The sequence below is a fragment of the Lycorma delicatula genome, chromosome 7 (genome assembly GCF_047948215.1).
Source record: "Lycorma delicatula isolate Av1 chromosome 7, ASM4794821v1, whole genome shotgun sequence".
NCBI classification, from domain to species: Eukaryota; Metazoa; Arthropoda; class Insecta; order Hemiptera; family Fulgoridae; genus Lycorma; species Lycorma delicatula.
The window spans coordinates 45,373,070-45,400,563 of record NC_134461.1 but is presented as its reverse complement, the minus strand read 5'-3'; the positions used below and the strand labels follow the sequence as shown (position 1 = coordinate 45,400,563).

Here is a 27,494-nt window from a genome sequence, read left to right as displayed (position 1 = left end):
GTCCTTTGGCAACCGATTGTAAAAATAGATTGCTCAAAAAATTAGAAAAAAAAGCTGTCAGACAATTAATACGCATGTCCTTCTCTTTTTGGTATTACACGAAGAGTGGACACAGCAATCTGATATTATTTTGTATATTTTTTAACGTGTTATAATTTGATAGAAAGGACATTTCAGAGATTTTTATTTTTAGATAATTTTTAAAATTACAACAAAAAAACAAATTTATAGTTTTAAGTTAGATTATTTTTATGTATTAAATCATCGTTACATATGAAACATTTGTAGAGGTTTAGTTTTTAATTTACCGCCAACCTTAGCGAACAACTATGCATACCAGCTGATTGACTCAACTTAGTGAGGGTTATGTTGTACTTGCTCTTAATGCACAAAGTTTAAGTTTTGATTTTCTTAGTTAATGATTTTCGTACTTATTCGCATTTAAGTTATTTTATGGAGTTGTGTGGATCATGGAAGCCTATAAAGTGTTAGGTGTAAGTATGTGGTATATTTAGTTTTACATCTTTGCTCTCTTTCGCGTTTACATTCTCACAGCAGTAAAAGTAATGTTTTTTCTTATGGTACGAATTTATCTTCCTTTTATTATATTTGTAAGCTTTATTTTAAAGAAATATACTGCTTTGGATGTAAGCTATTAACCTCATCTGTAAAAGTTATCAGTTTTGAAATAAACATTTCTGTTGTCAGTATCGTGTGAAATTGTAAGTTTTCTTGTTTACTAGTGTACACGTGTTACATAACCTTTATCGTTTCTGTTTGGCACAGAGACATTTTACGTACAGTTTTGTTTGAATAAATGTGTAGATTTCGTTTTGTCATTGTTTAAATCGGAATGACAATACTATTTCCACATTTTTTACTGTAAAGACAACATTTAGATTTTCTCTTAAATTTTATTTTGCGGAAAATAAATGTTTTTATAAATAATAAATTCAACTTCCTCTTAATGCCCTCTCATGCTTGATTGATTTATTTCAGGTTTAAAACACACTTGATCAAAATTGAAAATCTTTTTAGACTATTGTCCAAAACAGTAACATCTGCAACATCACAATGAAGGAACTGCTTAATGGTTTCAAAAGGCACCTTTGTAAACAAATTTGAAACATAGCCCCATTTTTTGCCTGCGATACTCAATGATGAAAATTATTTAAAACTGTAATCTTTGAAATAATGAACCAGACAAAATTTTATAAATATATTGTTATAATAACTTGTCGGAAACTTTTTAAGTCGCCCTTGTGACTGTCTTCAGTGACAGGAATTGCTGTTCACACTTTGGCATCAGCTTATAAACACATATTGTCATATGTTGAGATTTGTGTTTATGAAATGGGTGGCAAATATAAATTCTATGTTGCTGTAGAGCATATTCAAGTTTTTTATTGTATCATTGTTTGAAGCTAAAATCCATTTGATCATTGCAGAATGTTATGCAACTGAGCAGTTAAGTTGTGTATTTGAGAGGCATTGTCTGCAGGCTATGTATAAGGATAAGTTTTGCTTTGTTTGTTGTTATAAAGCCTGTATTATACTGCAGATCTTTTTAAATTTGTAAATTATTTTCTCCAAGTTTTTGTTTATTTATACATTCTTAATGCAATTAATTTTCTGTTCAGTTAATCTTGGTTTATATTTTTATTCTTTTTATGTAGTATTGTGTAAATTAGTATCTTAAATCCATAGATATTTTATAGTGTGTTTCTTCCTGATCTTAAGGAGACAAGTGTTTGTTTAGAAGACCATGGTCTATTTTAAAAGTAAATAGTGGAATGAGGTTGACTGGTTGGGGGTGTTATTATTGAGAGTGGCTTTTATTGATATTCTATGTATTTAGACCCAGAGAAAGTAGCTTGCAAATTTAAAAAATGTCACCTTGAGAACAAAAAAAACCACTATTACTCACAGAACACAGTCACCAGACAAATAAAATTCCACTGTAATATAATAACAATTCAATTGCATTATATTCTATGTTGATTAAATAGAATACAAATTCAGACAAAGTTGCATGAATCCTTGAAAGTCGTACTTTGAAATATAAACTCAATCATTGTGTTGACCAAAATCACAAAAGTATCAATGTTGACAACAACTTAATATTCAACACACGTAAAAAGGACCATTTCTTAGCACGATAGAACATTATGAAAATATTTAAAAACTCAACAATTGTACAGTAAATGAGCAGATGATTATAAAAATCAAACATTTTCCCATCACAATCTAAATACATATCTGCCTGTTAAAAAAACCAGTCAGTTACATCAGCTGATGCCAGTTGAGAACAGTAAGTAGTTCCATTCACTGAAGATGGTCACAAAATGCTCTGAAAATATTTTGAAATAAGTTATTAAGACTGTTGATTTATAAAAATTTTGTTCCATTTGCCATTTAAATACTTAGTACTTAAATTAAATATTTGTGTTTATTCAGAAAGTGAATCTCAATTAATTATTTTTATATTTAATTACTCCATTTAGCTCAAACTTTGATTTATTCTATAATTTTGCCATGAACTCTGTAAAGTTTATTGCTTTTTAATAACCAGTATTGTATTGTTTATTTTACAGGTCCCAGATACAATCTATTACATTTCAAACTTTATAACTAGAGATGAAGAAATAGAAATTATTAGTAAAGTAAATAATGCCCCCAAACCTAAATGGACTCAACTTTCAAATCGACGATTACAAAATTGGGGTGGTGTTCCTCATCCGAATGGAATGATAGCAGAAGCTGTACCACAGGTAGTTTGTAATTTAATTTACCATGATAGATTTTATTGTAAAATTAAAAGAGATTACATAAAAGGATTTTCCAAATCTTATCATACAATGGCTGTAATCTAGCATAAGGTCAAGCTTATAAAGCAAGATTTTTGGAAGCCAAAAGTATAATTAAAAAAAAGGAGGTTATTATATTTACCAAAACTTTAAAAGAAATGTCTTAAATTTTTCTACTTCAATTTCATATAAACTATAATTTATTTGCTATGTTGAAAAAGACCATAAAAATGTTAAAGGAAATGAGACTTTTAAGATTTTAAAGATTAAATATAACCCATTTTAAGTTAAGATGATGATAACATGAAAGCATTTTTCACCCAGAAAAACAAAAAAAGAAGCCCTATTTTTAGTTTCTAATGCAGGCTTACGAATATTATTTAAACCTTTGGAAATTTTTTCAAACGCAAAAAGTGTTTGACTTACGAAATATGTCATTTAATTTTAAAATTAAATGTCATATTTAATGATTTTAGAGTTCTCATTGAGATAAATATTCAGCAAAAAGCGCCAAACTTACCTTCCCTAGCAGTTCATGGCAATGAATCTAAAACAGTGAAGAAGAGATGAAAATGGTAGAATGTAAGAGAAGGAAGAAAACCCTTAGTGTGGGAACTTGAAATGTGCTAACCCTACAGCAGGGTAAACTAGAAAATTCCAAACAGGAAATGATAAGAAACAAACTTTATATTAGGAATGAGCAAAGTTAGATGTGGAGGAAGCAGAAAGTTGGTAAGTGGAGAATATACAATATATCAATCAGAAGAGAAGCATAAAGGACAATATGGCGTAGAAATACTAATAAATAACAAGCTAAAGATTAAAATGATGAAGGTAGAATATGTGAATGCAAGAGTGATGCTAACATGCCTAACAAGCTGAGACTAAACTGGGAAAAAGAGGATCTTGTAATAAAAAAGTAATATATGTATATGAAGTCGGATTCGAACTGGTGTGCCTTCCTCTTGTAAGATCCAAATGTTTCATTAATAAAAATTTTATTTGGCTATAATTCTGGAACCAATGAAAATAAGTACCACTTATGTTATATCGATGAAAAGCTCTCATTGAGGGCTTATTACTACAGTTAAGAAAAAGTCCAAAATCCTAATGTCTTGGATTTTGGGCTTTTCTGGCCATTTTTGGCCCAGTCGATTACAGTCAGAATGGGAAGTGCACAACTAGATGTTACAGCAGTACTAAATGTGACATTTCAACATTCAATGCATAATTGTTTTTGAGTTATGCAAGATACATATGTATGTACATATAGATGTCACACCAAAACTAGTCAAAATGGATATTTCCATTGATATCTGAAAACTGAAATTTTCGTGATTATAATAGTTCTTTTACTTTGTACAAGGAAGTAAAAACAAAATGAATGTTAATGTTAGTACATACATGCTCTTGAGTAGTTTAATTTTTAGTTTATTTTTAATTAATAAAAAACTTGCAAATTGCATTGTACATAAATATGTATAGCTAAAAATATATGATTTATGTTAATTACTTTTTCCAGTGGTTAAGGAATTACATGGATAAAATTGAAATGACAGGGTTGTTTAGTGATAAAACAAAGTTAAATCATGTTTTGGTTAATGAGTACACACCAGGACAAGGAATAATGGTATGTTACTGTTTTTTTAGTACTGTAATTTATTATTTGTTGTATTATTTATTTAGCATATTATACGAGTATATATTGCAGTGTTTTGAAACTACGAGTGTTTATGCCGTTTAGCGTAAAGTTTCCGTTATTTTCTATGAATTCTAAGCCAGGGTTGGGTCCTGTTGTTTGTTACAGACATGTTAAATTTTACTATGTTTCTCATGTTTGGGCTTGTCATTTGTACCTGTTTGATTATTTGTTCTCGTGTTCGACACTTCTGGCGCCTGCCAGGCTGTTTCCCTCCGTCATCCTTAGTGACCGCGTACATTCATCTCTCGAATTATTTTTGACTACCCCTTTCATACACCCGTTATTCTTTCGTTCCCATACTAATACATGCACACATCTCTTGTTTTTTACACACACTCTCTCCTGTCCACTACCTGGATCTGGTTTCCCCCTTTTTTCTTTCACGCCATCTTTTCGGCAGAGTAGATCCAACATTTCTCCAGTACAGTCGCCTATGGCCATATTCTCCTGCAAACTTTGTGATAATATTCTCATCCAACCAGAATCTCCAAACTCTTCGCTACACATCTGAGATGCTACATATTATTCTACCACTAAACCACATCATACCTCTGTATTCCTGATACACCAGTGCGGACTACGCCCAGGATTACTGTATGTATTCGTGTATCTGCATTTACGATTTCGTCTCTTGATATTATTTGTGTGCTACAGGCAAGTTCAATTCTCATTATTACGTTAAACAGTGATTTTATCATTGAAATTTGTGGAACATTCAGTTCATCATACCTTATGCCTTACGATTTCAAGTTTAGTTAAAAGAAAACCATTTATTCACTTAAATGCAATCATGATAGGTGGCTTACCTATTTTACATGTTTAATTATTACGATTTGTTATTGTAATTAACTCTATAATTTATTTGTGTAACTTGTTGATCGACGAGATTAATTCTTTGCTACTTATGCACTGTATTCATAATACTTCTCGTAAATTAACCTAAAGCAAATTACTCCTGATGTGCTGGTATGTTTTAGGACTTTGTGATTTTTGTATTTTCAAGAATGCTTATCTATCAAAATAAACTCCATTTATATTATTACTTATTTTAATGTGATCATATTGTAATTATCGCCTTCTATACTGAAATTATTGTAATTAATGTTTTCTAAGCAAATGAAATCTGTTCATTGCTAATCTTCATAGTACAGTATATGTTAGTAGTGCAACTGTTTTCCAGTTCCACTTTCTATTGATGTTATGTTTTAAGTATCTAATTTGAAATTAAGGTGTTTTATGTTCTCTTATTTTCAGGCTCTGTTACATTGTGTATTTAAAAAATGTTTATTCATGTATTTTTGCATTTAACATCATTATTCATTTGTTGATTCAGCTGATATGTTAAGTATTATTAAGTTATGTTAATTTCATAATTTCCTTTTATGTTTTAAGGTTATGATTATAACGTAAGTTCATTTGTTACACTTTCAATAAAGTCCAATTTCTTTTGGCAAATGCTAACTGTGTGTTTTTTGTTAACTTTACCCAACAACAAGGGTAAGTCAATTATTATCCGCAATGTAATTATAAATTTTATTGCAATACAAATAGAAAACTTACATGTACATCATTTTTCAACATAGTCCCCTTGCATTTCAAGCTTCCTGACGCCCTCATAAAAGAAGGTTTTCGGTTGAGCTGCGAGCCAGGAATGCACCGCTTCTTTCACTGTTTCGTCCGAGGTAAATCGACGGCCCCTTAATGTCTCTTTGAGTGGACCAAACAAGTGGTAGTCAGAAGGGGCAAGATCAGGACTATACGGAGTTTGAGCCAGTACTTCAAAGTTGAGTTCTGGAGTATTTCAGCAGTGTGGGCAGCAGTATGTGGATGGGCATTGTCGTGCAACAACACAACACCTTTCGAAAGCAGTTCTCAGCGTTTGCTTCGAATTACAGGCTTCAGCTTGGCAGTAGGCATCTCTCTGTAACGTGCACTGTTTATTGTCGTGCCCCTTTCCTCATAATGTTGTAGTACTGGGCCTTGTGAGTTCCAAAAAACCGTAAGCATCAGTTTTCCTGCAGATGGTTGGGTCTTGAACTTCTTTTTGCAGGGAGAATTTGGATGTTTCCATTCTGTACTCTGCTGTTTACTCTCCAGCTCATAATGATGGATCCATGTTTCATCACCAGTGATGATTCTGTCTAAGATGTTCCGTTCGTTACCATAGCAATCAAAATGTTTTTGGCAGATGTCCAAGCGCATTTGTTTAACTGCGTTTGCAACTGTGTGAGTTGTTTTGGAACCCATCTTGCACAGACTTTATGAAACCTAAATCTGTTGTGGATGATTTCATAGGCAGAAACGTGAGTAATTTGGAGACGATGTGCCACTTCATCATTAGTTACTCATCTGTCTAAGAAAACCACATCACATGCACGGTCAATGTTTTCCTCATTTGTGGCGGTAAATGGTTGTCCGGCTCCTTCGTCATGCGTAACACTTGTGTGACCATTTTTTAATTTTTCAATCCATTCGTAGACACTATGTTGCGGTAACAAACTGTTCCTGTACTGTACTGAAAGTCTTCGATGAATTTCAGCCGCTGATACACCTTCCGACCATAAAAAACCGATCACTGAACGTTGCTCTTCTCTGATGCAAACAGAAAGCAGAGCAGCCATGGTTAACGGCAGGGCAGTGATAATGGAACTAACCTAGTAGAATCAAACCTGCACAGACATAACAACAATTAAACCACACATGTGTCATCTATGCAACACAACAGTACCACCAACATAAACAAAAATATAACTAAATTGCAGATAATAATTGACTTACCCTCATATATATGATTTATACTAATTCGATGAGCATTAACTGAACATGTGAATCTTACCAGCTTATATCTCTCTCTCACTGACAGCACCAATGTTAAGATAGATTATTACTCAATAATTATCAAGAGAATTTCTGTGCTGTAGTATTCTTTAGTATGGTGCAATTATTCTTTAGTATGCTGTCAATTCAATGTATGGTGCATATATCTGTGATCTTGTGTATTGTCACAACTAGAATTTTCATTCTGTTGATAAACTATTTCTCTACACATTTATACATATTCAGTCCCAATTTATTGATTCTCAGCATTGATTGTGCCTTTCACTTTACCTTTCTCCTTCTGTAGCTGCTCTATTTTCACTTTCTTCTAGATGTTGCAGTATTATGATTTCTTCTTTCTTACCATTCTTCTACTCCTGCCTTAGAACTCTTCCTTCCATCATCCTTTTAGACCAGTGTGCTGGACCACATTCACTTGTCTTTTACAAACTGTTCATTCTTAAATTCTTCTACTAATCAACTGTTAAGTTTTTTAATAATTTTTAACTTCAATCGTAAACAGATACAGTTTTTTTTTCTTTGTTTCTTATTTTCTATTGTCATTGAATTATCTATTTTTTATTTCCTTCTTCCAGTTCTGTTTTTGTGTTACTTTTTATTTTTATTATATTATTTTTTTTAATAAATTCTAATATCACTTAAATTTCTTATAATGTTACCATACTTTAGACTTCTGCTGATGCCTGTACAGGCATCAACCTGTTTCTTCATATTAGTAGCCACTTTTTTAATGGTTTTATGGGATATTTCGATTTAATATTCTATTTGAGTCGATCAATTGGCAAAGGTTATTTCTGAACACTTTTTTAAACAACTGAAAGAAAAACTTTCATGGAAATGTGAGAGTTCTCTACACTAATTAGTCATTCTGGCTGTTTATATAGCCAGAAACCATGCTTCATCAGTAAGGAAAATATTATGAAAGATCAATTATGAAATATTGCTATAAACAAAATGCATAAACCATTTGCAATAATTAAATCTTTCCATGATTGCATTCTCAGAATCCTGCACATCATAAATATGCTATGGTTGTAATTTTAATTTCTTTGTGGTTTTGCAGACATTCTCATATGGCATTCCAAACTAAGATAAACTTTTTATTGACTTTTAGGTAATCATTCAAAGTATTCATGGATGATTCTAAAGAATCATAATTTAAAATTGTTGCTTGCTGAACCATTTTTTGTTCATCTTCACTACTAGTTTTTTTTAAGATGAGTGACTGTGAATGAAATTGTTGACTTATTAACTACTGATCAAGAAAAAACTACACCAAAGTCTCCGTAGCACTTTAGAATGATTGCAATTTAAAATGACAAGAATAGACGCTTAGTCTTTTATATATCATATTATACATTTATAAAGTGTTTTTATAGCATGCCTGCCACTGATAAAGAGAAATTGATTTGAGTGTTATTTTCTGCCCATCCGAGCATTGTCACACAACATTCATAGATGATGCGTTTCGGAGCACCTCCGTTCTTACAACTACTTTAAGCACTGAGTCTTCCTGAGTTGGAATCGTTAAATAAGTAATGATGTTAAGTTTTTCACTACCCATCCCTACTGTCATGGCTCTTCCCTTTTCTCCCTCCTACTCCAACAGTTATACAACTTTTTGAAACTAGTCCTTCTGATTCTTCATTTTAACAATTTAAAATTTTTAAGTATTATATCGGATTGAGTTTTAGTTTATTAATTATTTCCTGTCCTTTTAATTTTAGTTTGTTTATTTTCATGGATTTTATCTTTTCATTGGGAATATGTCATTTTTCTATTAAATGTGTTGAATAATTCATAAATGTTGAATCTTCTTTTTCATATTTGTATGATCTTATATGTTCATTAAATCTTGTTTTAAATTTTCACCCTTTTTGTCCTGTATATGTCATGTCACAATCACATTTTATTTTTTATATTCCATTTTTGTTATAATTGTCTTTTTCTTTTATATCATTTCTATATTTATACTTCTTTAAAAAATAACCTTTTGTTTGTATATTTCTTTTTCTGTGAATGTAAATTTCACACATTTTTGTTTTTGCTCTGTTGGCCTATTGTTCCTTTCTTGCTTTTTTACTATTTTTAAAGATTAAAAAGCAACAACACTAAAAAGGGCAGAAAATAACACTTAAATCAATTATGGTAATTGTAGCAGAAATATGAAATATTAAGGAAAAAGAATAGAGAAATATTATTTGATTGTTGTGTATATCTCATTGCTACAGTCAACCCACCAACCCGCCCATTAGTGCCATCCTAAAAGAAAAATATCCCACTTCAGTGAATTAATAAATTCAGGATTGTATAACTTTATTTGGGTTGTTAATGAAGTGTATTATTCATTCTGTATGAAATATTTTGCTTTTTTTGTTGTATTGTACTTATTAATAAACTGTACATATGTTTTTAGCAAAATATATCTTACATTCGTTTATTTTACAAATGATATTGTGAAAACTTCTGTAATGTTCTTATGAACATTACAGTTCATAAGATTGTTAAATAATAGAATTTGTGATTGTTGTTTTATACATTGTGTAAGGTGTTAACTAAAGATTGCATTATTATATAATGGATGATTTATTATGTTGAGTTCATCTGTTGGAAATAGTGTATGTTGAGTTATCGTAATGTGGTTTGTAAGGCAGAATTTTTAAGTTGAGTATTTTAGATTTGTGAGAAAGCCTATCATTGTTGATTTTCTGTATGAGGTTTTTTTAGAGGTTTCTTCTTTGCCTCTTAGAAAGATGTATTTAAAGATAAAGATATACATGAGGACGTTGTAAATTGGTAAGCCCATCATAAAAAGATCTTCAAAATAAATGTTGTATATCAGTTCAAATTTAAATAATTAAGTTTTATAATAATAATATTTTTAAACAGTTTTGTCATTTCAATAATTTTTGTTTCAGGATTTTTTTATGTTTTAAGTTGTTTTCAAGAATTTGAGTTTCTCTTAATGGGATGTTTATCTAAAAATTTATGATGTCTTAAGTATGCCAAAAAAGAGATTTGTGATATCTTTGTTGATATAAGATCCTTCATTGTAACCAGCATCAATAAATAACGTTTGCTGGAATTACAGTGTAGGAATCAGAGGTAATTGAGTTGTTACCGTAATAACATTGTAAGTTTTTACTCAATTTTTTTTCTTTCATAATTCACCTTATAAGGTTTGAAGCTTAAGGTGTATTTTAATGTGAAAATATTGTATTTCATGAAATTTACTGACAAGAATAGCAATCCAAAACCTTTTGGATGAAAGGCAAAAATACTATTTGCTGCCAGATTGTTTTGGAGGGCAGCCAAACAGCTGTTTATCAATAACTTTATTTTATTTGAATTATGACAGTTTCATTAGTTTTCTTCTTTTTTTGCCAGCCCCATTTGGATGGTCCGTTATTCTACCCTACTGTTACAACAATTAGTTGTGGATCAGATACAGTATTAAATTTTTATTGTTCTAGGGATTCTTCATCTCATGTGAGTAATAATGTATGTTTTTTTTAATATAATTATAATATTTATGTAGTTAGTGTCTATAAAAATTTGTTTTGTAAAGTTTGTGTAAAATTCATTCCTTGATAACTTTGTTGACATCAGTTCCTTGATTGATATCATGCAATTCGTTATTCCTTCAATTTTGTTCAGTCTCTTAGCCTCAACATACCTCTTTATTCATACATGCTACATCCTCAATTAACTGAACAACAAAATTTCAAAGTATTTTTTACTCCTACTTCAAAATGTAAGCGGTTTCTTTCTGTTAAATTAATATAATTTTTTTGTAATTACTATTTTTTGTTGTAAAAATTGAGACTAGTATAACAATATTTTACATTCAATTTCTACAAGCCTAAATTCTGCTTCCTTTGGATTTTCTGATGTAGTTTGCTGTAGGTATAGTCTTGAGATTCCAGCACTAGTTAGCCAGCATTCTTAGGTTTTATTTTTCCTGATAGCACGTTTCCATGGTGGATATTTCCTGATGGGAGCATTCTCCATGTTCTTCACAGATCCAAGATTGTAGGAAAAAAGTCAAGATGAAAATTAAGAAGTGGATCATTAGTAACATATACATCCAAGGGGTTTATAGTTTTAGAAGCTCAGTTATAAATAGTTTGTAGTTATCTGCCTTATGATTTCCAAGGAAGTTGTTTATTCTTGTTAAAAGATTTTTACACGGCAACCTCACAATCATTCGAACTGTTAATTTTCATTAATTTTCTTATTTGCAGTCCAGCAAATACAGCTTCCTTTATCTTAGCAGCACTTATATTAGGAAACTTATCTTAGAAATAGAAATCCAGTCCCACCACCATTCATTGCTTTAACAAAAGTTTTCATTAAACAGCTTAATGTGTAATGGCAGAAGGTAAATTTTTCTAGGTTTTAATAGTACTGGACTCACACCATTCTTCTCTCTTAAAGTGAATTCTTCTCTTGTTGGCCACTCTTTCTTTGCATAATGATTCTTCCTATTTCTGCTGTCCCACTCACACAAGAAGCAACAAAATTTTACATACCCAAGTTGTAAACCATGTAACAGTGCTATCACTTTTAGATCTCCACAAATATGCCACAGATGTTTCTCATACTGAATCATATCCAACACAAGTCATATTTTCATATGAATCCTTCTTGTGAGCTGTATGAGATAAAGGGATTGATGAGATATTATTTTCAACTTGAAGAAGGACTGCTTTCAAACAACGGAATGGTAGATATGTACCAAAGCTTCTAGTAAAGATTCCACATCATTACAGTAAACTAAGTCCTTGTACTGGAAGAACAAACATTCAAATTTACACTGCCTGTCACAGAAAGCACTTATTGTCTTGTAAAAGATTCCATCTTTTCAGTCATGTTGTAAGAATTTGTTCTTGATTCTTTGATAAAGTTAGGTCACGAACGTGATTATTTAATTCTAATTAGTTAATTAAGTGTGATTCAGTATTACTTTCTAAAAGATCTGACTCTCTCCTTTGTTTATCATTTGATAAAGCTTTACAACCTTCAACATCAGCAGCTTCATCTTCATCTAATTTTCATGTTTTTGGTGATACTGGAATTGAAAACTGTGGATTATGAGGTACTGATCTTATAGAAGAAGGAATATCAGGATATTTAATAGAAAGTCTTATCTTAGCAATTATCCCTGATATTTTTGTTATACAAAATCAGAAGTCTGTGAAGTGATTCTTCAATTTTCTCCAAACCATTGGAATTGCAGATGTCGTATGACAGAATCCATTCAACCAACCAGTCAACAGTGTTACATATGAATTGCAACAAATATGAGGAGCTGAGGATCTGTCCTGATCACCTACTTTACATCTGAAATGTGTTCATATGATTTTTTTATCAGTTGAGTTATAATTCTCCTCTGAGACCTTAGTTTTACCTCACCGTGAATGTAGCATAAACTATCTGGATGGTTTATGCAATTGTACAGCATTTTTATTAAAAAGTTCAGTACAATACACTCGCATATACATATTACAAAACTTTTACACTTTATACACACGTTAATGAAGTATATACACTAACTTTACTGGTAAAAAATAAAATAAATTGCTGTGAAAAATAGCTGCACCACTAAATGTTACACAGATGAGAGCTTGCACTTGACTCATTTAGTTGAGATTTTTCTTAGCCAGCTAGATTTTTGTTTGCGTTGTTTATTTTTTACAGTATTACATCCAGCATTGACTTACAAAACAAAATTATATTTACTACTCAGTGTGTACCATAATTACATTTACAAAAAAAATATGATGTGAATCATATGTGTAACATTTGTAATAAATTTAATTACTATATAGATAATAACAATTCTTATTTTTCATGAGTATTTATAAACTCAAATAAATAATATTTATTTAGCAACTACTGCAATAAATAAAATAAATATATAAATAATATATTGTACTTCTACTGTACATGGACATAAACTTGTTGTAAAATAGTAAGAGCAATTACAAAAAAATCTGTGGCCGATAGGGAAATTCTGACTTCATATTCAGAACTGACACCCAAAACTACATAAGTTTTAGCAAATATTGACCATGTAACAAAATCATCGTTGGTCACTGTTAATTAATCAGTTTCATATTAAAATATTATATAGTATGACCTTTTGAGGATCCCACTCAGAAATGTGGTTGGTGGGATTATTTAACTTCCAGAATAACCTGAATAAAAAAGGAATTACCATATTGAATAAAAAAGGATGATAAATCCCCTCAAAGCAAAGTTATAACTTTTCATTATCTTCATTTGCATAGTACTTAAATTATAATGAAATTAATATTCTAGCTATTGAGGAAATAATAACCATCAATTAGTTGGCACTTTCAACAACTACTGAAAGTGTTGCTATTACCTTTCAGTATTCCATGCTTTAAATTCCGTACAGACTTAATTTCTAGATTCTTCAGCATTTATAATCATTGAGATATCTTCCCCACCTATCTTCAAACCCCGACGGGGAGTCTTATTCTTTAAGACTTTGGGGGTTGGCGTCCCCACGGGCCTAGCCTCCGCAGCTTTTCTTCCCACTATACAATGAGCTGCGGAACATTTTACATTTTACACATATACTACACCAAGAACACTACATAAATTACAACATACACACATACACAATTACACAACAACAACCTACACTGATATTTCTTCCATTTACACTCGGTGGTGTTGCGACATCTTACGAAACGCAACCGTAACCCAAGGTGGGAACAAATCGTGCCGATGGGTGAATGGCTCTACGTAATGAGTCTCGAACGATGTCCTCTGGGCACCAGGGCGAACCCAGTTGTATTTAGCTCTAGCTCCAGTACGCGTGCGCTCTGCTGGAGTGGTCCATTTTTCGCCGGTACTCGTGGGACCAAAATTTCAGTTCCAATAATAAACACTATGATGGTTGGTGGTCCATCTGAAAAAACCACCAATTTAAGTCTTGCGAAGAGACCTCGATCAGCTTCGTCTGACGAGGATAAAAGTCCTACTGAACAGAATTTCTTAAAATCAAAATATAAAAATATCAGATTCATTGTACTCAGAAATAGTCAGGAAGGTGGCTCCCTTCAAAAGGTCTCACCGTTTTTAATAAACAAAACCATAACAGGTGCAAGTGGCTCCCCGAAGAATATCAGGAAATTACGCGACGGATCGATTCTGGTTGAAACATTCAACGATGAGCAGAGTCGATCTATCTTACGTCTCCGTAATATGGGTGGCATAAATATAAGCGCAGAATGCCACAAAACGCTAAATACGAGCCGGGGTGTAATTTTTTGTAGAGACCTTCTGGATATAGATATCTCTGAAATAGTTGACGAGCTGTGCCACCAAGATGTTGTTGAGGTGAAACGTATAATGAAACGGCAGAACGGAACAGAAGAACCGACACCGTCTCTTATATTAACATTCAGTCTCCCTGTTCCACCAGAAAAGATCAAAGTGGGTTACCTCTCGGTTCGGGTACGACCATTCATACCCAACCCACGGCGATGTTTCAGATGCCAAGGTTTTGGTCATACTACAACATCTTGCACGAAAACTGAGATCTGTGCTCGATGTGGTAAAGAAGGTCACAACGACACTAACTGCGAAGAAAGTGAAAAATGTGCAAACTGCAGTGGTCCACATACAGCCCGCTCCCGAGATTGCCCAACTTTTAAAGAAGAAAAGGCAATTCTCAAAATCTGTACGGAGCAAAAACTATCTTTTCCGGCTGCACGTAGAGAATATAAAAAGATAAACAACTCACGGAACCTGGTTAAACCAGACGTATCTTTTGCCACCGCTACAACTAAACAAATTCCTACAAATGCTAATAATCAGCAGTGCGGATCCTGCAATGAGCTTAAAAAACTTGTTCAGATGCTATCTGATCAAGTAGCTTCACTTACAGCCACTATCTCAGAGCTGACAAAAATGAATAAAAAGTCCTCCATCGCAGCTAGTGAATCAAACAGTATGATACATACGAAAGTTCCTATTCCCAAAATCGTACCGCCACGAATAGCGACTATCACAGCTGGCAGTAAGCCACCTAATAAGCTCCCCATAAAGGGAACCCACGTAACTATCTCTTCTGGGATGTCAACTACAGCATCCCATTCAAATAAATCTCCTCCACCATCTCCTCATATACTGGAGGATATGGTTGAAGAACCACCCGACCCTAGGGCATCGGAGTTCTTTAAAATAAAAAATTCAAAAAAGAAAAACCGAATCACGTACAACTAATTTTTATATAGTTTCCGAAATTTATTTTTTTATTTGCTTTTTACACTTATGAACATTATTCAGTGGAATGTTAGAGGTATTCGGTCCCGCATTGAAGATATTAGAGTACTGGCGCACACACATGATCCACTAATCATGTGTTTCCAGGAAACTCACCTCCTACAACATGACCGAATTACATTTAGAGGATACTTCTGCGAGAGATACGACTGCCTAGTAGACAGTAGGGAGAGTGGTGGAGTAGCGATTTTCATGAAGAATGGGGTGTCAGCTACAAGAATTCAACTAACCACTGTCATTCCTGCTATTGCAGTAAAGGTCACTATTCCCTTCAAATTGCATATCTGCAATCTGTATCTCTCACCGAACACTGTGTTCAGTGCTTTAGATGTCTCAAATCTCCTTACACAAATACCATCTCCATCGTTAATAGTAGGAGACTTCAATGCCCATCATATTTCCTGGGGCTCAACCTTCTGCTCCACTCGAGGAAATATGATAAACAGATTGAGACAAGATTTTGACCTTTGCCTACTGAATAATGGATCACACACATTTATGTCCTTATCAACTGGTGCTGTATCTAACCTTGATCTTTCCATATGCTCACCGAATGTACTCCCTCATTTTAATTGGTCGATTTGTGATGACTATCACGGCAGTGATCATAGACCAATTATTATTAGTTTCAGTTTAGACTGCGAGATTAAAAGAATGCCACGGAGATGGATTGTTGAAAAGGCAGATTGGAACGGATACTGTAAAGCATTCCAATCTCAGTATGACGATGGAGCGAACATCCTCGACCAATATTCTTCTTTTACGTCCATGATACTTAAGAATGCCAACAGATATATCCCACAAACATCGGGTAATCCTAGACGTCCTTTCGTTCCATGGTGGAACGATGAATGCAAAATTGCTATTAGGAATCGACGGCAGGCACTACGTAAATTTAATCGTAGGCCCACAACAGAACATCTAAATTTATACCGCAGGGCTAGAGCGGTGTGCCGTCGAGTATTCTTGGACGCTAAGAGGAATTCATGGACGAAATACGTGAGCACTATCTCGCGCACTACTTCCACGTCTACTGTATGGAAGAAAATTCGTGCAATCTTCGGATCACCGAAACAATCTACTCTTGGTCTTATTGATGAAGGAGAACTCCTTTCATCATCCTCGGAAGTGGCAAATAGTCTAGCAAAATCTTTCCGCTCGGTGTCTCTCACCTCATCATATAATTACGATTTTCAACGGTACAAGATACAAATGGAGGTGTTGTCGTTAAACATTGGTGATTCGGTTGGTGAATTAAACACTCCATTCGTATTTAAAGAATTGTTACATGCACTTAAAAATTCACGGGACACTTCCCCTGGACCGGACAACATTCGCCTTTCCATGCTTTCACACCTTCCTAATTTAAACAACTTTTGAATATTTTCAACGGTTTATTCTCCGAACAAGTCTTCCCACCCGGCTGGTCAGAAGCATTTATTATACCAGTACCAAAACCTGGTAAAGACCAGACGAACCCCTCAAGCTATCGCCCTATTTCATTAACAAGCGTTTTGTGTAAAATAATGGAGAGAATGGTAAACCGCAGACTTACATGGTACTTGGAGAAACATGGCTTTCTATCTCCAGAACAGTGTGGTTTTCGACAAGGACGATCTTCCATTGACCATTTAGTGTCACTAGAAACAGCCATACAAAACGCTTTCCTCAATCGGCAACACCTCGTCGCTATCTTCTTTGATATAAAAAAGGCGTATGATACAGCCTGGCGACGTGGTATTCTTAACACTCTCCAAAAATGGGGAATCAAGGGCAATATGCTTGCTTTTATCCGGGGATTCATAAATCACCGAACGGCTCGTGTTCGTGTAGATGATTCGCTCTCAGATAGTGTCATCTTGGAGAATGGAGTGCCCCAAGGTAGTGTATTAAGTGCCACCTTATTTTCTGTAGCCATAAATGATATTACCAAATGTGTTCAGGCTCCTGTCTCATGCTCTCTATTCGCTGACGACTTTGCTATCTACATTGCAAGCCGTTCGGCACCTACAGCAGAGAGACTACTGCAGAACACTATATATCACCTTGAAGCTTGGTCCAGGATTACTGGTTTCACATTTTCAACCGAAAAAACAAAATGTGTAGTTTTTTCTCGGCTACGAAACCCTTCTATTCCGCAAATTTTTCTGAACGGTGAGACTATTACTATCTCTAATTACGTTAAGTTTTTAGGTTTAATTTTTGATAGTCGTCTTACTTGGGTCAAACATTTAAAAGAATTGAAAATAAAATGTTCCAAAATTTTAGATATGATGCGAGTCCTTACTAACACCAAGTGGGGAGCCGATAGATCATGTATGATACATTTTTACTATTCCTTTGTTCGCTCCCGTTTAGATTACGGTTGTGTGGCCTACTCATCAGCTCGTCAAACCGTGCTTAAAATGCTGGATAGTGTACATCATGCTTTCCTTCGGCTTGCTACAGGCGCGTTTAGATCAAGTCCTGTCGCAAGCTTACTTGTAGACTGTGGTGAACCATCACTTTGGGATAGACGAGACCAGCTCTTATTATCTTATTTTGCTCGTCTCAGAGGACAGCCAAATCACCCGGTTCTTGAGTCAGTCCTTAAAACTCCTAATCTAGGAAAGTATGAGGATCATCCACGTCGTACTGCACCTGTAGGTATCCGTACCTGGCGTCTGCTGCAGCATATAAATGTTGACACACCGTCATTCTTTCCTATGTACCCTTGCTCATATCCTCCATGGGGAATAAACCTCATAAATTTTAATTTTGACCTGACTACATGTAATAAACAATCAACACCATCTATCGTCTTTCAGCAGATGTTTCAGTGTGTTCTCTCCAAGACGAAACCAGACGCGGTTGTATACACTGATGGATCGAAACAAAACGATACGGTTGGGTGTGCTTTTGTTGTCAATGAGAGAACTTATATGTTTGGTCTTCCCAGTATTACGAGTGTGTTTACCGCTGAACTATATGCTATAAATAAGGCTCTAAACATCATTAACCCTAAATATAGAAAAATTCTTATTTGCAGTGACTCGTGTAGTGCTCTCCAAGCCTTAAAGAACTTTTATTCCAAACATCCTATCGTCATTGAAATTTACAACGCAATCGCTGAGTTGAATAATCGCAACACAGAATTAAGTTTTTGCTGGGTCCCTAGCCACGTAGGGATTCCAGGTAATGAACATGCAGATTCCGCTGCCAAAGAAGCATGTAACCAGCCTCCTTTCACCACCCGAGTTGCTACTTCTGATTTCATTAACTATGTAAAACAATTATTAAGAACAAGGTGGCAAGGTGATTGGACAGCTACTGTCGATAATAAACTCCGTCAGATTAAAGATTCTGTGTTACCATGGAACTCCTCATACAGAAAACCCCGGCGTGAGGAAGTAGTACTCTGTCGATTGCGGATAGGACACACGAGAGTCACACACGAGTACCTGTTTACAAAAGGACAACCACCTCTATGCGCAAGATGCAACTGCCGCGTGACTGTGCGCCACATACTCGTGGACTGCATATGTTATGCGGCATTGCGTCGTAAATTTAAAATTCCTAGTAACATCCGTGGTATCTTGCGTGACGATAAGGAGGTTTTAAACCGCATGTTTATATTTTTACGTAGTATAGGGTTAATGCAAAAAATTTAATAAGTATGTATTCTTTAGTAATTGTATGTATTGTTTTGTTATCCGAGTAGGGAGCCTTTTACATTCCCTATCGGATTTTTTTGTATTTTTTGTATGTTTTTTAAATTCGTCTGTGATATTAGTTATAAGATTTTTGTGATATTAGTTTTAAGCTTTATCTCCTTTTTTAGTTTTAAGTTTTATTTATTTTTAATGATAGTTTTTAACGTAGTTTTAAGTTTTATTTATTTTTAATGTGATAGTTTTTAACATAGCTTTAAGTTTTATTTATTTTTAATGTGATAGTTTTTAACAGCGTTTTAAGTTACATATTAGTGTTTTTGTTATCCGAGAATGGGCCTTTTACACCCATTCCGGATTTTGTTTCTGTGATAGTAGTTTTAAGTTTTAATTTTATCTAAAAACCTAAAATTATTTTTATTTATTTATTTATTTATCTATTTATTTATTTTCCGGGCGATGATAACGTTCAACCGTTTTTCGCCCTTAAAAAAAAAAAAAAAAAAAAAAAAAAAAAACCTATCTTCAAAGCTAAAAAAAGTATTGAATTATAGGAATTAAAATCTTTATCAGGATTTATAAAAATTTAAATGAAAACTTAACATCTTAGGTATTTTCTTTGAAGAAATGAGAAAGTTATTATATCTTTCTTCTACTTCAGTAGGTTAATTGTAAATGTTTGCGCATAACTGGCTTTGCTGTGCTACAAGTTTAAATTTTGTATTGTAACTGATCTACAACCTCTAAACATATTTGTGGCTGATTTTTAATTAGTCTGTTTTAATTTTAGTATTTTGTACACAATCAAAGAAAATTATTTCTACATGTATGGTAATTTATAAGAGGTCTGTTCAGAAAATAATTGAACATTTTTAATTACACACCAAGAGATATTTAATGACTTGGGTTTGGCAGCATTCTGTTCCGCAAAATCTCCTCTGTAATTACATGTTCTTGGATTGTTGATATCTAGTTTATTTCTCATGTTATTGTTATTTGAGTGCTATGAGTTTAAGTGTTAGTAGCGATTTTTGTAGTACACGATTTTCAGGAGCAACATTACAACATAAAATTTTGCATAAAACTAGGGAAAACTTTCACAGAATCGTTTCAATTTTTGAAACAAGCTGATAGAGATGATGCTCTGGGTTGTACACATTGTTACGAATGGTTTTCACAATTTAAAAGTGATCGTCAATTAATTGAAGATGACCCTCGACCAAAAGACCTTCAGAAGGTTCAGAAAATCAACGATCTGGTGCATGCAAATCATCGATTGACTATCAGAGAACTTGCAGAAGAGGTTACATCTCAATTGGATCATACCATGACATTTTGACTGAAAAATTGAACATGCATTGAGTTGCAGCAAAGTTTGTTCCTCGTTTGATGACCGAAGAACAGAAAGAAGATCGAATGGACGTTTGTTGGCAGCAACTTCTTGAACAAGGCATGACGATAAACATTCATACAAAGGATCATAACGGGAGACGAAAGCTGGGTTTACAGCTACGAAATTGAGACAAAAGTTCAATCATCTAAAAGTTGCATATTATAAAAATCACTACTAACATTTAAACATGTTGCCCTCAAATAACAAAAATTATATGAGATTTCAACAATCCAAGAACATGTGGTTACAGAGGAGATTATGTGGAACACAATGCTGCCAACTGCATGTCATTAAATATCTCTGTTGGCGCGTAATTAAAAATGTTCAGTTAATTTCTGAACAGACCTCATATATATTGAATTAGTGACACCATTACTGTAGTCTCCACAAAGATTGTGTAATCAAAATCAGAACTCGCATGAAATACTTTTATAGAAGCATGTTCAAGGTAATCTTTCAATTAAGTAATATTATAAAGTGGTTTTTTAATTTAAAATTCCTCCTCTATGAATCATGAGACCTTGCCGTTGGTGAGGGGGCTTGAGTGCTCAGGGATACAGAGTAGCTGGACCGAAGGTGCAACCATATCGGAGAGGTATCTGTTGAGAGCCAGACTAAGGAATGATTCCTGAAAGAGGACAGCAGCTCTTTCAGTAGTTGTTAGGGGCGTGAGTCAGGACGACTTAAACGGCCGTATCAACATCACTCAGTCCTCTGAGTACTGCGCAGCTGAAAGCAATGGAAAACTACAGCTGCTTTTTTTCAAAGAAAATGTGGCTCTCTGCATTTTCACATAACAATAATGGAGGCGCCTTCCTTGGTAAAATATTCCGGAGGTAAAATAGTCCCCCGTTCGGATCTCCGGGTGGGGACTACTAAGGAAGGGGTCACCAGAAAATTAAAAAATAACATTCTACGAGTCGGAGCGTGGAATGTTAGAAGCTTGAAAAAGGTTGGTAGGCTAGAAAATTTAAAAAGGGAAATGGGTAGGATAAATGTGGATATAGTAGGAATTAGTGAGGTTCGGTGGGAAGAGGAAGGCGACTTTTGGTCAGGTGATTTTAGAGTAATTAACTCAGCGTCAAATAATGGGCAGGCAGGAGTAGGTTTCGTGATCAACAAGAAGATAGGGAGGAGAGTGGAGTATTTCAAAACGCATAGCGATAGAATCATTGTAATAAGGATAAAATCAAAACCTAAACCGACAACGATTGTTAACGTCTATATGCCTACAAGCGCCCATGATGATGATGAGGTAGAGTGTGTATACGAAGAGATTGATGAAGCAATTAAACACGTAAAAGGAGATGAAAATTTAATAATAGTTGGAGATTGGAATGCAAGCATTGGAAAAGGCAAGGAAGGAAATATAGTGGGTGAATACGGGCTGGGCAAAAGGAATGAAAGAGGGGACCGACTTATAGAATTTTGCACGAAGTATAATTTAGTAATTGCCAACACCCAATTTAAAAATCATAATAGAAGAATATACACTTGGAAAAAGCCAGGCGATACTGGAAGGTATCAGATAGATTATATCATGGTTAAGCAAAGATTTAGAAATCAACTCGTTGACTGCAAAACTTACCCTGGAGCAGACATTGATAGCGATCATAATTTGGTGATAATGAAATGTAGATTGGGGTTTAAAAACCTGAAGAAAAGGTATCAGATGAATCGGTGGAATTTAGAGAAGCTTGAGGAAGAGGAGGTAAAGAAGATTTTTGAGGAGGACATCGCAAGAGGTCTGAGTAAAAAAGATAAGGTAGAAAATGTAGAAGAAGAATGGGAGAATGTTAAAAAGGAAATTCTTAAATCAGCAGAAGCAAACTTGGGCGGAATAAAGAGAACCGGTAGATAACCTTGGGTTTCAGACGATATATTGCAGCTGATGGATGAACGTAGAAAATATAAGAATGCTAGTGATGAAGAAAGTAAAAGGAACTATCGGAAATTAAGAAATGCTATAAACAGGAAGTGCAAATTGGTGAAAGAAGAGTGGATTAAAGAAAAGTGTTCAGAAGTGGAAAGAGAAATGAACATTGGTAAAATAGACGGAGCATACAGGAAAGTTAAGGAAAATTTTGGGGTACATAAATTAAAATCTAATAATGTGTTAAACAAAGATGGTACACCAATATATAATACGAAAGGTAAAGTCGATAGATGGGTGGAATATATTGAAGAGTTATACGGAGGAAATGAATTAGAAAATGGTGTTCTAGAGGAAGAAGAGAAAGTTGAGGAGGATGAAATGGGAGAAACAATACTGAGATCTGAATTTAAGAGAGCATTAAACGATTTAAATGGCAGAAAGGCTCCTGGAATAGACGGAATACCTGTAGAATTACTGCGCAGTGCAGGTGAGGAAGCGATTGATAGATTATACAAACTGGTGTGTAATATTTATGAAAATGGGGAATTTCCATCAGACTTCAAAAAAAGTGTTATAGTTATGATACCAAAGAAAGCAGGGGCAGATAAATATGAAGAATACAGAACAATTAGTTTAACTAGTCATGCATCAAAAATCTTAACTAGAATTTTATACAGAAGAATTGAGAGGAGAGTGGAAGAAGTGTTAGGAGAAGACCAATTTGGTTTCAGGAAAAGTATAGGGACAAGGGAAGCAATTTTAGGCCTCAGATTAATAGTAGAAGGAAGATTAAAGAAAAACAAACCAACATACTTGGCGTTAATAGACCTAGAAAAGGCTTTCGATAACGTAGACTGGAATAAAATGTTCAACATTTTAAAAAAATTAGGGTTCAAATACAGAGATAGAAGAACAATTGCTAACATGTACAGGAACCAAACAGCAACAATAACAATTGAAGAACATAAGAAAGAAGCCCTAATAAGAAAGGGAGTCCGACAAGGATGTTCCCTCTCTCCGTTACTTTTTAATCTTTACATGGAACTAGCAGTTAATGATGTTAAAGAACAATTTAGATTCGGAGTAACAGTACAAGGTGAAAAGATAAAGATGCTACGATTTGCTGATGATATAGTAATTCTAGCCGAGAGTAAAAAGGATTTAGAAGAAACAATGGACGGCATAGATGAAGTCCTACGCAAGAACTATCGCATGAAAATAAACAAGAACAAAACAAAAGTAATGAAATGTAGTAGAAATAACAAAGATGGACCGCTGAATGTGAAAATAGGAGGAGAAAAGATTATGGAGGTAGAAGAATTTTGTTATTTGGGAAGTAAAATTACTAAAGATGGACGAAGCAGGAGCGATATAAAATGCCGAATAGCACAAGCTAAACGAGCCTTCAGTAAGAAATGTAATTTGTTTACATCAAAAATTAATTTAAATGTCAGGAAAAGATTTTTGAAAGTGTATGTTTGGAGTGTCGCTTTATATGGAAGTGAAACTTGGACAATCGGAGTATCTGAGAAGAAAAGATTAGAAGCTTTTGAAATGTGGTGCTATAGGAGAATGTTAAAAATCAGATGGGTGGATAAAGTGACAAATGAAGAGGTATTGCGGCAAATAGATGAAGAAAGAAGCATTTGGAAAAATATAGTTAAAAGAAGAGACAGACTTATAGGCCACATACTAAGGCATCCTGGAATAGTCGCTTTAATATTGGAAGGACAGGTAGAAGGGAAAAATTGTGTAGGCAGGCCACGTTTGGAGTATGTAAAACAAATTGTTGGGGATGTAGGATGTAAAGGGTATACTGAAATGAAACGACTAGCACTAGATAGGGAATCTTGGAGAGCTGCATCAAACCAGTCAAATGACTGAAGACAAAAAAAAAAAAAAAAATTTTAAATTATTATAATGTTTAAAATTTTAGTTATTTTTGCTAATTCAAAAGTATGACTTTTCGTGTTGTCACTGTCAAAAAAATTGAATTATGATACATCAGTTTTTATTTATTTATCAAACTTCTTAACAAAATACACTAGTAAAGTACTATGTAAAGTACTAATGTGTGCAATGAATGTTTGGTCAACATTGGAGTTTATATTGAAGTACAGATCAGATTAATCTTAGCACTATTATTTATATTAAAACAATAATTAACAAATAAAAACAAAAGTCGCATTGTCATTACATTAAAACTATCGATCCATTGTGAACAAAGAAATACATGCATAATATTATTTAAGAAATCTGGTAAATTTAGAGATCGCCTAGGCAAAATAATCTATTTGAAATTTCCATCTTTTATAGTAATGTTAATCACATAAGTTAGCTTATCTGTTGTATATTAAATTCATTTAGGTCATAATGAAAAATGAAAATAAGAAGTAAAAAAAGTACATATATTTTAAATAATTTGCATTACTGATGTCACTGTGATTATTATAAAATAGTAAATAATTAGCCATTAAATTAATTACTTAATTTAGTCATTTTAACAGATAATTTTGTTAAATAATTACAAGTTTATTATTGTTAACAAGTTTTTTATCGTTACGAGGGCTGTCCAGAAAGTAATATATGCTTTGAAATAAAAAAAACAAATTTTATTATATACATTTGAAAGGGACAATCTTAAACTGTTTTTCTACATAGTCACCACTTAAATTGAGGCACTTATCATAACAATGCTGAAGCTTTTCAATTCTTTCTCTGTAGAAATCTGCCGCCTTAGATTTTTGGCACCCATCTTGCACAAAACTTGTGATAACCAACCTTCCCCAATACATTTTATGCAGTAAACTTCATGAAATTTGAGGAAATGAAATGACAGTTCCATAATCGTAATGTGGTGATTTTCATGAATTTTATCATTGATTTTCATCGTCAGTTCTTCAGTCACAAGACTAGGCCAACCACTGCAGTCCTCATCATGAACATTGATGCAACCATTTTTAAACTGAATACACGACTGTCTCACTCCACCTTCACTCATTATTCCATCTCCATACACCTTACAAAGTTGCTGATGAATTTCAATTGGTCTGAGGTTTTTTGCCAGCAAAAACCTAATCACTGAACGCACCTGACAGCTTGCGGGATTTTCTGTTGAAGTGCACATTTCAATAATTCACAACGAACAAAGTAGAAAAATCATAGTTCACGCGCTACAATTTGATGTGTACTGAATGTAGAAATATTTTGGCACCACGGTGATAGCTCTATCCCCACCCATCTCCACACTAGGCACAAACGTAAGTTACTTCCTTCGCATAAGCCATTTTTTTTAAATTCTTTAAGTAAAGAATATTGCTGTCTGTATGTAACCAGTACTTCTAATAATGATTCATTGTAAAGACAAAGTTTTATAAACATGAAAGAATGTTGAAACAGTCAATTTTGGTCAAGGCACTTGCACTTCTCCCTTGTCTGTAACTAATAAATAGTTCTTTCAGATTCATTCTCCTTGTTGTTGTTATAATGAACATATTTAATGTTTTAAACATAATACTGTCTTGAAGGAAGAATTTTAAGAGAATAGAAAAGGGACCATGATTTTCTCTCCTTGATCTTTCCTACATAACCTTTATGATAGTTTTTTGTATCGTGATAATAGACTGAAGAATTGTCATATAAGTGCTCCTCAGCAGCCAAGTCCATTTCCCAAATTGGAGCCTACCAGGTGTGGTATACATAAACCACTGTACTCTTTGCGGGCATACACCACTAAGTAAAAGACTTTTATATGCTGTGCACTTTTCCTTTTAGCTTCAGTTCATGATCTTTTTATAACTGAACTATTTCTGCAACTAAGATTTCTGGTATTATGACCTAATTATGTTGTAGAAAATTCTAAGTTATTGTTTAATACTACTAACATAATTTTCAGTATTTCAGCATATTTTATTTTATATTTTACAGATTCATTCAGAAAATAATAAGTTTGAGAATGGAGATCATAAACTAAATAAACAATATTCATTACTTTTGGAAAGGAGAAGCTTGCTGATACTACAGGATGATATGTACAAGAAATATCTTCATGGAATTGATGAAGTAGATAGTGATGTTGTTACAGATAGTATTGCTAATTTAAAACAGATTGATGGACAGTATGCTATTGGTCAGAAACTTATTCGTGATATTAGAATTTCATTAACAATTCGTCATGTTCCTAAAACTTCAAAACTTAAACTTAATTTTTTACGATGATGTAAATAGTGAGATAATCTTTCAACATGGATTTAACATTATCCAAACTTGTACCTTTATAGTTTTATTATTTTAAACGTTTGATGAATTAACAATGATTGCTATTATATTTCTTCATATTAGGTTGTTTATCTACTTTCAATCCAACCTTTATTAGGGTTATCCAAACTTATCCTGAGAAGTGCCGTTAATTATACTCCAGTAACTTTACATCATTAATATGAGCACATTCAGTTTGAGAAGTAAGGTAACTGTAAATATACTTGGATTTGAACCTGCACCATTATGGATCAGCATTTGGCTCTTTATGACCGACCATTCTGTTACATCATTGTCATCAGTATAGCTTAGTAATAGGTCTTTTCATCAAAGATTCCTCCTGAATTATGGAAATTACCTTTCTTTAAAACAGATTTGACTGATAAGGTTTCACTTAAATAACTCTGGTGGATGTCCTGAAGTGTGTGGTTACGTCATCCTGGAGCTTGAGTTTATTAATATGTGGAGCAACACAATAATATTTTTGTCAGTGTTATTTGATTAACAAATTCAACCCCAGTTAGTTGAATTGGCTAGTTTACAGAAAAGACTGAGTTGTGTACAAAATAATTTGGTAGCTGATTGTGGATTCAGTGTGCATTTTTTTTTTTCTTTTATAAAGTTATTACAATTTTTCTTTATTCATTAA

The 27,494-nt window shown here is 33.5% G+C and overlaps 1 protein-coding gene across 2 annotated transcripts; it reads left to right on the top strand.

The window, feature by feature from the left end:
• The first annotated feature begins 353 nt into the window (after positions 1 to 353).
• LOC142327791 (putative RNA/DNA demethylase ALKBH6) lies at positions 354 to 27,494 on the top strand. 2 transcript variants are annotated; one of them, XM_075371128.1, is made up of 5 exons: positions 354 to 494; positions 2,595 to 2,771; positions 4,330 to 4,437; positions 10,735 to 10,836; positions 26,516 to 27,494. In XM_075371128.1, exons 1-5 carry the CDS (start codon positions 471 to 473, stop codon positions 26,804 to 26,806), a joined length of 702 nt encoding a protein of 233 aa, XP_075227243.1. In that variant the 5' UTR covers positions 354 to 470; the 3' UTR covers positions 26,807 to 27,494. The 2 variants fall into 2 exon arrangements, with proteins under 2 accessions (XP_075227243.1, XP_075227244.1); XM_075371129.1 differs by lacking the exon at positions 354 to 494 and adding an exon at positions 552 to 581.